The sequence below is a fragment of the Aegilops tauschii genome, chromosome 5 (genome assembly GCF_002575655.3).
Source record: "Aegilops tauschii subsp. strangulata cultivar AL8/78 chromosome 5, Aet v6.0, whole genome shotgun sequence".
Classification (NCBI taxonomy): Eukaryota; Viridiplantae; Streptophyta; class Magnoliopsida; order Poales; family Poaceae; genus Aegilops; species Aegilops tauschii.
Window position 1 is genome coordinate 291,612,744 of NC_053039.3, and position 10,383 is coordinate 291,623,126.

The 10,383-nt window shown below is 44.6% G+C and overlaps 2 protein-coding genes across 2 annotated transcripts; one reads left to right on the plus strand and one right to left on the minus strand.

Moving 5' to 3' along the window:
• The first annotated feature begins 547 nt into the window (after positions 1-547).
• LOC109731830 (rhodanese-like domain-containing protein 9, chloroplastic) lies at positions 548-2,456 on the plus strand. Its single transcript, XM_020291005.4, has 7 exons — positions 548-702; positions 784-1,043; positions 1,189-1,339; positions 1,524-1,609; positions 1,728-1,832; positions 1,934-2,059; positions 2,240-2,456. Exons 1-6 carry the CDS (start codon positions 662-664, stop codon positions 2,005-2,007), a joined length of 717 nt encoding a protein of 238 aa, XP_020146594.1. The 5' UTR covers positions 548-661; the 3' UTR covers positions 2,008-2,059; positions 2,240-2,456.
• A 2,251-nt stretch (positions 2,457-4,707) lies between these two features.
• On the minus strand, positions 4,708-6,798 carry LOC109731831 (small ribosomal subunit protein cS22). The gene is made up of 4 exons (XM_020291006.4): positions 6,341-6,798; positions 5,844-5,945; positions 5,459-5,755; positions 4,708-4,971 (listed from the first exon to the last, which is right to left on the minus strand). Exons 1-4 carry the CDS (start codon positions 6,635-6,637, stop codon positions 4,933-4,935), a joined length of 735 nt encoding a protein of 244 aa, XP_020146595.1. The 5' UTR covers positions 6,638-6,798; the 3' UTR covers positions 4,708-4,932.
• Positions 6,799-10,383: the final 3,585 nt, after the last annotated feature.

Consider the following 10,383-nt stretch of genomic DNA (forward strand, 5'->3'; position numbering starts at 1 on the left):
TGTGCATCAATGGATATCATCCTTTCGAATCAGAAAACATACAAATTCTGCTAGCTTTGTTTAGGCACACAATTCCTGCTAACTAAGGCTGGTCGTAATGAGAGTATCATAAGCGGTATCATGCATGTCAACTAGATTTTTTAGATGATGTAGCACACAATTAAATGAGAAAAAAATGGTGTGGTATCATATCATGATACCGTATCATATTAAATGTTGTACTACTTTGTGTCATGCATGGCAATTAATAAGACAACCTAAAATATTTACTTATGATACTATGTATTACGAAGGTAGTATCATATACTAGTATCATATGCAATATCATATGCATGATACTAGTATATGATACTCCCCGTTACAACCAGCCTAAGTGTAAGTGTCAGTGTCACTACAGCACAGATGTTCCAAAATTCCAGGAATCGGCATCAACGAAACAGGCAGAGAAACTCCATATGCTATTGGGCTCGTGGGCCCCCAATGAAAACTCTTCTCTCCAGCGTGGATCCGACGTGGCACGAGCCCATTGGACCCCTGGATATCCCCCTCTCTCTTGTTGCTGCAAATCCATTTGCCTCCCCAAAGAACCCATTTCTTTCTTCTCCAAAAGAACAAAAAATTCTGAAACAAAGAGAAGAGCAGAGAAAATCAAGAAGCAGAAATGGCAGTTCTTGGTCTATCTACTGCCTTCTCTCCCCCAAGGTGAGCCAAGATGCGCTTCCCCCTCCATTTTCTCCATTGTTAATCTGGCTTCGTTCTGAGCAACAAATCCGCGTGGTTCAGAGGTTCTTGGATAGCCGTGAGGCTCAGGAATGGCGCCACCGGGCGGAGCGGCGGCGGCCTGTCCCTGAGGAGGTCCGCCGCCGCCGCCGTGGCCGTCCGCGCGGAGGTGAGCTTCGTGGACGGCGACGAGGCGAAGCGGCTGGTGGCGGAGGAGGGGTACACGGTGCTGGACGTCCGGGACCGGCGGCAGTACGAGAGGGCGCACGTCAGGGCCTCCGCCCACGTCCCGCTCTACATCGAGAACGAAGACAACGACATTGGTACTCGCAGAGCTTGCTTGCTTACTCTCTCTCTCTCTCTCTCTCTCTCTCTCTCTCTCTCTCTCTCTCTCTCTCTCTCTCTCTCTCTCTCTCTTCTTGCATTTTTCTTCAAGGGAATTAATCAACGCGTGTTGTTTTCTGCCAGGGACGATCATCAAGCGGCAGGCGCACAACAACTTCGCCGGCCTGTTCTACGGCCTGTCCTTCACCAAGCTAAACCGGGACTTCACCAAGACGGTGAGGAGCAAGTTCTCGCCGGAGAGCAAGCTGCTGGTTGTCTGCCAGGAAGGCCTCAGGTAATCCTTCAGTTAACAAATTAATTACAGCCCCTTCATCAGGCTGCTGGTAATTCATGACAGTACTGCTTATTTTCATCTACTCATTGCAACTAGTATAGCATTAGCATTGGTACAAATTTTCTTTTTGTAATTCACCGTCAGAAGCTAACTTAGCCCTTTTTTATTTGTTCATCTGCTGAAGGTCCACAGCGGCTGCAGATGCATTGGAGCGAGAGGGCTTCCAGAACCTGGCCTGCATCACCTCAGGCCTTCAGACACTGAAACCAGGTATCAGCATTCAGTGCTCTGAAATCCTCTCTAGAATTTACTGAAGAAATCTTCTGTTGGTGTAGAGTGTTTTGCAACTCTTCTGGTTTGTGCTGTAATGAATCGTCATGTTTCATAGGAACGTTCGAGACCGTCGGCAAAGCCGAGCTGCAGAATGCGGGGAAAGCTGGCCTTGTGACCATCCAGGGGAAGATCTCCATAGTTCTTGGGACTGTCTTGATAAGTAAGACCGAGCTAACTTTCCCTATGTCTGAATAAGAACAATAATAATAGTAATAATTATGTGCGCATCAGCTCATGATCGTCGTTTTTTCATGTATGCAGCCTTGTTGCTGCTCATAACAGTGTTCCCGGACCAGGCTGAGCAAATCTTCGAGTCGGCTGGCATCAAATTGTGATCAGGATCGCGGCTCTTCTAGTTACTCTCTTGAGTTCATTTTTCACTGGCAGGTATGGAACTCTTCATGATTTCATACTGAAATTTTTCTACTGACAAACACAATTGATGCTACTGATTTAAGCTTAATGGCACAAACAACAGTTCCTGCTGCGTAGTATGTAGGCCAGTTGTTAAAATCTGAATGCACACTAATTTGGTTTTTGTGTGTTGTTTGTTTCATTTACCTACAGGTTAAGTGTATCAGTAGGTGGACTTGGTGGAATCTCTTCACTCTGAAAAAGGATGTTAGGCTCCATGTGTAATATTTAGGGACTTTCTGAAAATTCTACTGCTGTGTATTTTTGGCTCGAGTAACATCTTTTTTTCACACACACCCTCTTCTGTGTCAATTGTAGTTCGATCCATAAATTTGGTGGCGTTTCAAGTAAAAATTAGAATTGTGTTCAACTCATCAATTTTGAATTTTTTTAGTTAGATGCCAGACCTCCATTATTTTTTGCCGCGCGTGCGGATTAGTGCTTCAGGGCTTCAGTGCTGAAGAACTTATCCATCTTATATCCAGAATTTGTGTTCGAAATATAGAGCATAAAAGTACGAAAACAGAGCGATCCGACGACTTCTAAAACGTGTGCATGTGGTGTACGCTTTAGGTCTGCTGCACCGGCTATTCGTTCTGATACGTTATGTGGATGGATCGGCGACGACACCGGTTTTAGATATGAGGAGTGAGAGCACTCCACATTATCGAGTTTTGTAGGTGTGAGTGGTGGCTTTAGGTGGCTTGATGTATGTTCTTGTTAGACCTACGTTGAATAATAAATAAAGATGGCCGTATGCATCGATTGATGCAGAGGCCGGGGGTTTTAACCTCCTTTTCCAAAAAAAAATATGTTAAGACCATATAAAATACATTGTACTTGTCTCCATTTGCAGATGTAAAAAACTAATGGAATGAATATTTCTCGGTTAACTAAGGTTGTGTTTGGCATTGTTATGGATTGTGGTAATTGCATTTGTCTTTGCCCATTTCATCAAACCAGTTGTTTTCTATTGTCATGCCTAATTTCTCAATGAAAGTTGGATTGAAGTCTTCGGTGTGTGCTCAATCCAACCTATTTCTCAATGTCTTCGGGACATCGGAATTAAATGTCTTCGCCGAGGAGTCAGATGTCTTGCCCCGCAAGCGAGTCCACGTGCACCGGATTTGAAATCCGACCGTTGGCCAAATGCCATGTTGTCATCTTGAGTGCGCCTCCAACGGTCATACCAGCCCCTGGGTTGCCACCCACGACTATAAATAGTCCCCAACCTCAACCATAAGTGATGTCTGCTCCATGAGAAATTGACAAGTATTGTCTGAGCAATCCATTCCTCGCACTGATCTCAGAGAATCCTAAGTGAGCAAAAACCCAGAGTCTAAGAATGTAAAGTGATTAAGCATTATTGAAGAATTTGTCAAAGTCTATCGTGAGCTTATTACTCTTAAGGACTGTGCATCCTCTAGACGGTTAGGTGTCTGTTCAAGAGCATCAAGAGTGCGGATTCGCCGAAGAACAAGTCTGTGAAAGTCAGAAGATCACCTCAAGATCTACCCCAAGCGACTGCAAACTTAGCTCAGGGAGAATAAGGCGGGGACTTTGTTTTCTTGGAGTTGTGGTTCGGTCTCTTCAACCCAGACGTGAAACTGTGCCAGCAGTTTGACCTGCGGCAACATATCTCTTGCCTTCACCGAGCAAGAGTTCTATTTCTTCCCACTACCCTTACTTTTTGTAATTGCTTTTGTGTTGAAGATTTTCCATCTTTTTCTTTGAAACTGTTGCGAAGACTTGTCTGAGTACTTTATGTTTATCCGCTGCCTAGCTTTATGCTTAGCTTTGTACTCTGTTTCGCCGTACGGAAGTGTATCTGTTTATTTTTTAGACCACTGTTTCTGTATTGTTACCTACTCCCTCCGTCCCATAATGTAAAACGTTTTTTGAAAATATAGGGAGTGGTTATTTTTCTATCTAGCGTTCTGACTCTAGCTTATTAGTTTTGCCTCGCATGCTTCTAAGTTTATGACGGTTTAAATTCAGTATTTCCTCAGTTCAGTACTTGCGTAAATTCTTCTTCTGGTGATCAGTTCAACCTATAATAAAAAAGATAGACATTGATTTTACTTTATCTATTCAACAAGTTCAGTAATAAGCATAATGACCCTATTGTTTCGATGGAGAGAAGAACCTATAATTGTGTAGTTCTGTTCACTCTCATTTTCTTCGGATTAGTGTGTTTTCAGAAGAAATGGTAAAAAATCTACCAATCACCCCCTGGCCCCTCTGGTCGATAACTTGATGCTACATGACCTTTGGAGAGGTGTCCTTTTATAGCATTTCAGGAGAGAAAACATATACAGTTCCATCCACCGGTTGAAGCTATCAACTTGTGAATATTCGTGGAACAGTAAGGCTAACATTTATATACCAAATTTTTAAGTGAAACCTATGATATTCACTGAACGCATTTGAAAGCGTCTCATCATGCGAATTCAAAAGCTAAATCGTGGATCAGAGCAGCAAAACGGTCTTGCTGTGTATGTTTCTGATGCGTCCAGCTTTGGACGTATCCTTGAAAAATAAAACACTCTTGCTGGAAACCATACAATTTGATGCAAACTTCAACAACAAAGTGAATAAACCACGCTGCACATGTGCAATCATTTAGAAATGGTGGTAAACAACAACTGCTTCATATAAACAACGGGCTTGACAATCAAAATTCTTCCATGTGTTGTTATTATACAAAAAATTGCTTAGAGCCAGAGTGAAATTACATCAAAGGCCTTTAAAACTTTGTTATAAAATCTAGTCTCAAACTTCCCCTCGTCTACAGGTGTTCTCCAAGATATTCTCTCCTTGACTCCAATGTGAAATTTCTGCTATGCCTATGCTCTATTCACACGGATGGTTTGTCCTTCCAATTCCTGAAATCACATTCAGTTGCAGAACAATAAAACACATGGGAAAATGTTTTAGATTATGGGTCATACAAGGCATACTGTGGGACAAAATTTCATGTCGGGATAACCCAAGAGCCATGCATGTCTACCAAATGGTTTACTGGGTATAAGAAAAAGTTGTTTGCTTGGGAGCGGTCTACCACTTCACTTTGATAGATGTGGCTTACATTTTTTTAATAGCAAACTCGGGTGTGATAATTCACGTGATGAAATATCAAGGTAAATTTGACCAGTAGTCTAGGCATTAAGAAATATAATTTGGTCTGAATTTGATCTAGTTCATCTGAACATGCAAAGTTGGTCCTGATTGTGTTTCAAACATTATTATTATTTCCGTATCTGACGCGTATCAACTTTTGAAACCATAGTCTGCTTTATTGTCAAGTGATGTAATGTGATCAGGAAACAACTGCACACTAGCAGGTGGCATTTTTGTGCAAAAGAAGCTTACTGTATTGTTGAAAGTAGAAACCGCAGCTTCCACTTCTTCCTCTGAAGAAAACGTGACAAAACCATATCCCTTGGACTTTGGAGTTCCTGGAATTCGGGATACCGTGGCACTGAGGACCTCCCCTTTTTCAGAGAAGAAGTTCTTGAGCACTTCCGTTGTCACTTTCTTTGCGAGGTTCCCAACGTAAACCTTGTACTGGCTGTCCACAAATGAAGGTTCCGATTCCGGTGCAGATGTATCAATGTTTGGTAAGAAGCTCTCTGTCACATTTACTTTAATTTTTCTACCTCCAACCTCCTGGTACAATCAAAGCACAAACAAACGCTCACTCATGCATCTACTGCGTGCATAAGCATGACCAAACAAACGATGGGATGAAGCTTACGGTGTCATTCAGGCTCTCAATGGCGGCAGCGACCTCCTCCGCCGTGCTCATCGTGACAAACCCGAATCGCCGGCTCCGACCACTATACTTGTCATACATGACCTGTGAAATTATCGGGCAAACAATCATTTTAGTGAGATAAATACCGACATACGGCAAGCAATTCATCACCATAGCCATTTGCATGTCAAATTGTTTCTATCTTGTAAAATTGGCAGGAAAACTATGATAGTTGGTCCCTCCCCGGTTTGCATACATCAGGCTATTTGTGTAGTCCAATTCTAGACCGACATGATGCAGAGGCCGGAGGTTGACGGAGGGAATAAATAACAAGAACAAGAACATGATAAGGACTAAATATTATACTGAGTATAGTGAGCAAACAACAGAATGTTTGGAGAATTCGTTATCGCGACCAGACGACGCATTCGATCTTGGGGTGGGTGCTGGGTGCGTCGCCGATGCTAGAGCAGCACTACATTGCATCAGTGCGTTACCTCGGCCCGCACGACGGTGCCGTGTGCGGCGAACATGGCCGACAGCTCGTCGTTGGTGACGGTCCTGGGGATGTTCCCCACGTAGAGCTTCCGCGTGGCCAGCTCCTCGGGCGCCTCCATCACCGCGGAGGAGGCGAGCACCTTCACCGCCGCCCGGCGCCTCGCCCGCGCCGCCGCGCCGGCCGGCAGCACGGCGCGGAATGACACGCGGGCGGGGGTCGAGGCAGATGCGGGGCTCCGGCAGCATCGGCGGTGGAGGGCGGGTGGGGCCGCTAGAGAGGAGATGGTGGTCGCCATTGGAGCTGGAGCGGCTGGAGAGGACGGACGCACGGGTGAGGGGAGGAATGGGGTGGCGAAGCGAGGAGGGAGGAGGCAAGAACGTTATCCGGATTCCGGTGTAGTTTTGTTGGGCCGCTGTGCTCGTGTCGGAGGACGTGCTCTGTTCACGGCGCTTCCATAAATTTTTTCAACAAATACAAAAGTCATTGTATATGTATGTACAATATCACAAAATTTCATGTCAAGACTGCATCCACAGCTGAAAAGGAACAAATCTAAGCTTGAATATTGACGTGTGATTTCAGGGTTCGGCACGACCGGTTAGCTATCTCAAAAAGATGATTTCACGCGTCACCATTTTTTTTGTCTTGGACACTCTGATATTTTTCCTTTTGCTCAACCTAGGTCTACATTATTTGTGCATGTAGACCTAGGTTGAATTTAGAATTTTGTGGTTTACTAGTATATTATTGTTTTTGAATAAAAAACTATGAATCATCTCTTTTTTATCTAGAATACATGTCGGTGTACAAACCCGCATTAAAGTCGATATGGTGATGCACATGACCGAATGTACCCGAAACAAAAACACACAAAGTTTTTACCCAGGTTCAGACCCTCTTTTTCTGGAGGTAATATGTTACGCATGCTTTTAATTTTGATTGATGGTATGGATGCCTTTGTATGAAGAGGTTACAATGGAGTATCATATGATGTATCGAGATACTGAATCTATGATTTGGTGTGTCTTTACTAGCCATGGTCCCACCTTATAAAGGGAGACGAGGCCTGAGTTACATGTGTCCTAGTCGGTTAAGACTGCCTAGATCTTGGGCCTCACCTTGTATGCCAAGCTGGTGGAGCCTTCTAGAGTAGGCCTACCAACTGAGTTAGGAGACCTAGCCATGCGGTGGCCTGCTAGGCCCCGAGGGCGACCTTGTGGGTCAACTTCCCATCTGGTGTTACACCCCTCGTACTTTGTACCATCAGTAGCCCTGAGATGGTCAAGAGTTCGGTTGCATTCGGCTTGAGGAAAACCTTGCGCGTTATCTTGAATTGCTTGGAGCCATCTTTGACGAGCTCCCTTGGGTTCCTGAAAGTCACATAAAGTTGAGTGTTGGTGAAAGATCATTTATCTCTAGATGGTATTATAGTGTGATGACAATATGGTTAGTGAAACTAATGATGGTTACTAAGATTTATCTCAGGTCATTGGTTCCTTGGATGTTTATTAAGGACATGATTGACCCCCACTTCAAAAATATCAAAGGCATGGTTTTCCGACATCTCAAAACTTTTGTTTCAATTTTATTTGATTCGTAGGACAACCGCGCTATCAAGAGGGAGTAAGCTGGTTGAATGATAGTGTGGGAACACCCAAAACTCATACACTAGCCTTTCTACACGCACCACCGAAAAGGAGCCCTCCATCCTTCAAGTCCTTGTCCCATTGTGCCTAAGGCGTGTGCCAAAATCTTCTGGTCATCACGTGCGCACGGGGTCCTAGACCCTCATGTGCATAGGCTAGTGGCCAGCCCTATGGACACCCCGTTCGCTCGAGGTCTTTTACCCTAATGCCCACGGGGTTGTGGCTTAGCCATTGGACACTGATGATGAAGGAAATATGCCCTAGAGGCAATAATAAAGTTATTATTTATTTCCTTATTTCATGATAAATGTTTATTATTCATGCTAGAATTGTTTAACCAGAAACTTAGTACACGTGTGAATACATAGACAAAACATAAGTGTCCCTAGTATGCCTCTACTTGACTAGCTCGTTTATCAAAGATGGTTATGTTTCCTAACCATAGACATGTGTTGTCATTTGATGAACGGGATCACATCATTAGGAGAATGATGTGATGGACAAGACCCATTCGTTAGCTTAGCATTATGATCGTTACAGTTTCATTGCTACTGCTTTCTTCATGACTTATACATGTTCCTCAAACTATGAGATTATGCAACTCCCGAATACCGGAGGAACACTTTGTGTGCTATCAAACGTCAAAACGTAAATGGTTGATTATAAAGATGCTGTACAGGTGTCTCCGAAGGTATTTGTTGGGTTGACATAGATCGAGATTAGGATTTGTCACTCCGTGTTTCGGAGAGGTATCTCTGGGCCCTCTCGGTAATGCTCATCACTATAAGCCTTGCAAGCAATGTGACTAATGAGTTAGTTGCGGGATGAAGCATTACGAAACGAGTAAAGAGACTTGCCGGTAACGAGATTGAACTAGGTATGATGATACCGACGATCGAATCTCGGGCAAGTAACATACCGATGACAAAGGGAACAACGTATGTTGTATGCGGTTTGACCGATAAAGATCTTCATAGAATATGTAGGAGCCAATATGAGCATCCAGGTTCAGCTATTGGTTATTGACCGGAGATGTGTCTCGGTCATATCTACATAGTTCTCGAACCCGTAGGGTCCGCATGCTTAACGTTCGATGACGATTTATATTATGAGTTATGTATTTTGATGACCGAAGTTTGTTCGGAGTCCCGGATGAGATCACGGACGTGACGAGGAGTCTCGAAATGGTCGAGACATAAAGATTGATATATTGGACCATGTTATTCGGACACCAGAAGTGTTCCAAATAGTTTCGGGTAAAAACGGAGTATTTGAGGGGTTACCGGAACCCCCCGGGGGAAGCAATGGGCCATCATGGGCCATAGGGGAGAGAGAGGACAGCCCACATAGGGGAGGCGCCCCCCCTATGGGGAGTCCGAATAGGACTAGGGGAAGGGGCGCGGCCCCCCTTTCCCTCTCCCTCTCCCTTCCTTCCCCCTTCCACCAAGTGGAATCCTACTAGGACTTGGAGTCCTAGTAGGACTCCCTTCTATACGGGGGCAGGGGGCACCCTAGAACACACAAGTTGATCTTTTAGCCGTGTGCGATGCCCCCCTCCATAGTTACACACCTCGATCATATCGCCGTAGTGCTTAGGCGAAGCCCTGCGCCGGTAACATCATCATCACCGTCGCCACGCCGTCGTGCTGACAGAACTCACCCTCGTCCTCAACTGGATCAAGAGCACGAGGGACGTCATCGAGCTGAACGTGTGCGGAACGCGGAGGTTCCGTGCGTTTGGTACTTGGATCGGTTGGATCGCGAAGAAGTTCGACTACATCAACCACGTTACTAAACATTTCCGCTTTCGGTCTACGAGGGTACGTGGACACACTCTCCCCTCTCATTGCTATGCATCTCCTAGATAGGTCTTGCGTGATCGTAGATTTTTTTTTGAAATTATTGTGTTCCCCAACAGTGGTATCAGAGCCAGGTTTATGCATAGATGTTATATGCACGAGTAGAACACAAAGAGTTGTGGGCGATAATAGTCATACTGCTTACCAACAACATCTTATTTTGATTCGGCGGTATTGTTGGATGAAGCGGCCCGGACCGACATTACATGACCGCATTCATTAGACTGGTTCTACCGACGTGCTTCGCACACGGGTGGCTAGCGGGTGTCTGTTTCTCCAACTTTAGTTGAATCGAGTTTGAGTACGCCTCGTCCTTGTTGAAGGTTAAAACAACACACTTGACAAAAAATCGTTGTGGTTTTGATGCGTAGGTAAGAACGGTTCTTGCTAGAAGCCCGTAGCAGCCACGTAAAACTTGCAACAACAAAGTAGAGGACGTCTAACTTGTTTTTGCAGGGCATGTTGTGATGTGATATGGTCAAGACGTGATGAGATATAAATTGTTGTATGAGATGATCATGTTTTGTAAAAGTTAT

Bases quoted from the DNA above. Each gene is read 5' to 3' on its own strand.
- LOC109731830 (XM_020291005.4), top strand. From the start codon at position 662: ATGGCAGTTCTTGGTCTATCTACTGCCTTCTCTCCCCCAAG. The intron at 703-783 runs GTGAGCCAAGAT...CGCGTGGTTCAG, and splicing joins ACTGCCTTCTCTCCCCCAAG to AGGTTCTTGGATAGCCGTGA. The intron at 1,833-1,933 runs GTAAGACCGAGC...TCATGTATGCAG, and splicing joins TCTTGGGACTGTCTTGATAA to CCTTGTTGCTGCTCATAACA.
- LOC109731831 (XM_020291006.4), bottom strand. From the start codon at position 6,637: ATGGCGACCACCATCTCCTCTCTAGCGGCCCCACCCGCCCTCCACCGC. The intron at 5,946-6,340 runs GTAACGCACTGA...ATAATTTCACAG, and splicing joins GCACCGTCGTGCGGGCCGAG to GTCATGTATGACAAGTATAG. The intron at 5,756-5,843 runs GTAAGCTTCATC...TGATTGTACCAG, and splicing joins TTGAGAGCCTGAATGACACC to GAGGTTGGAGGTAGAAAAAT.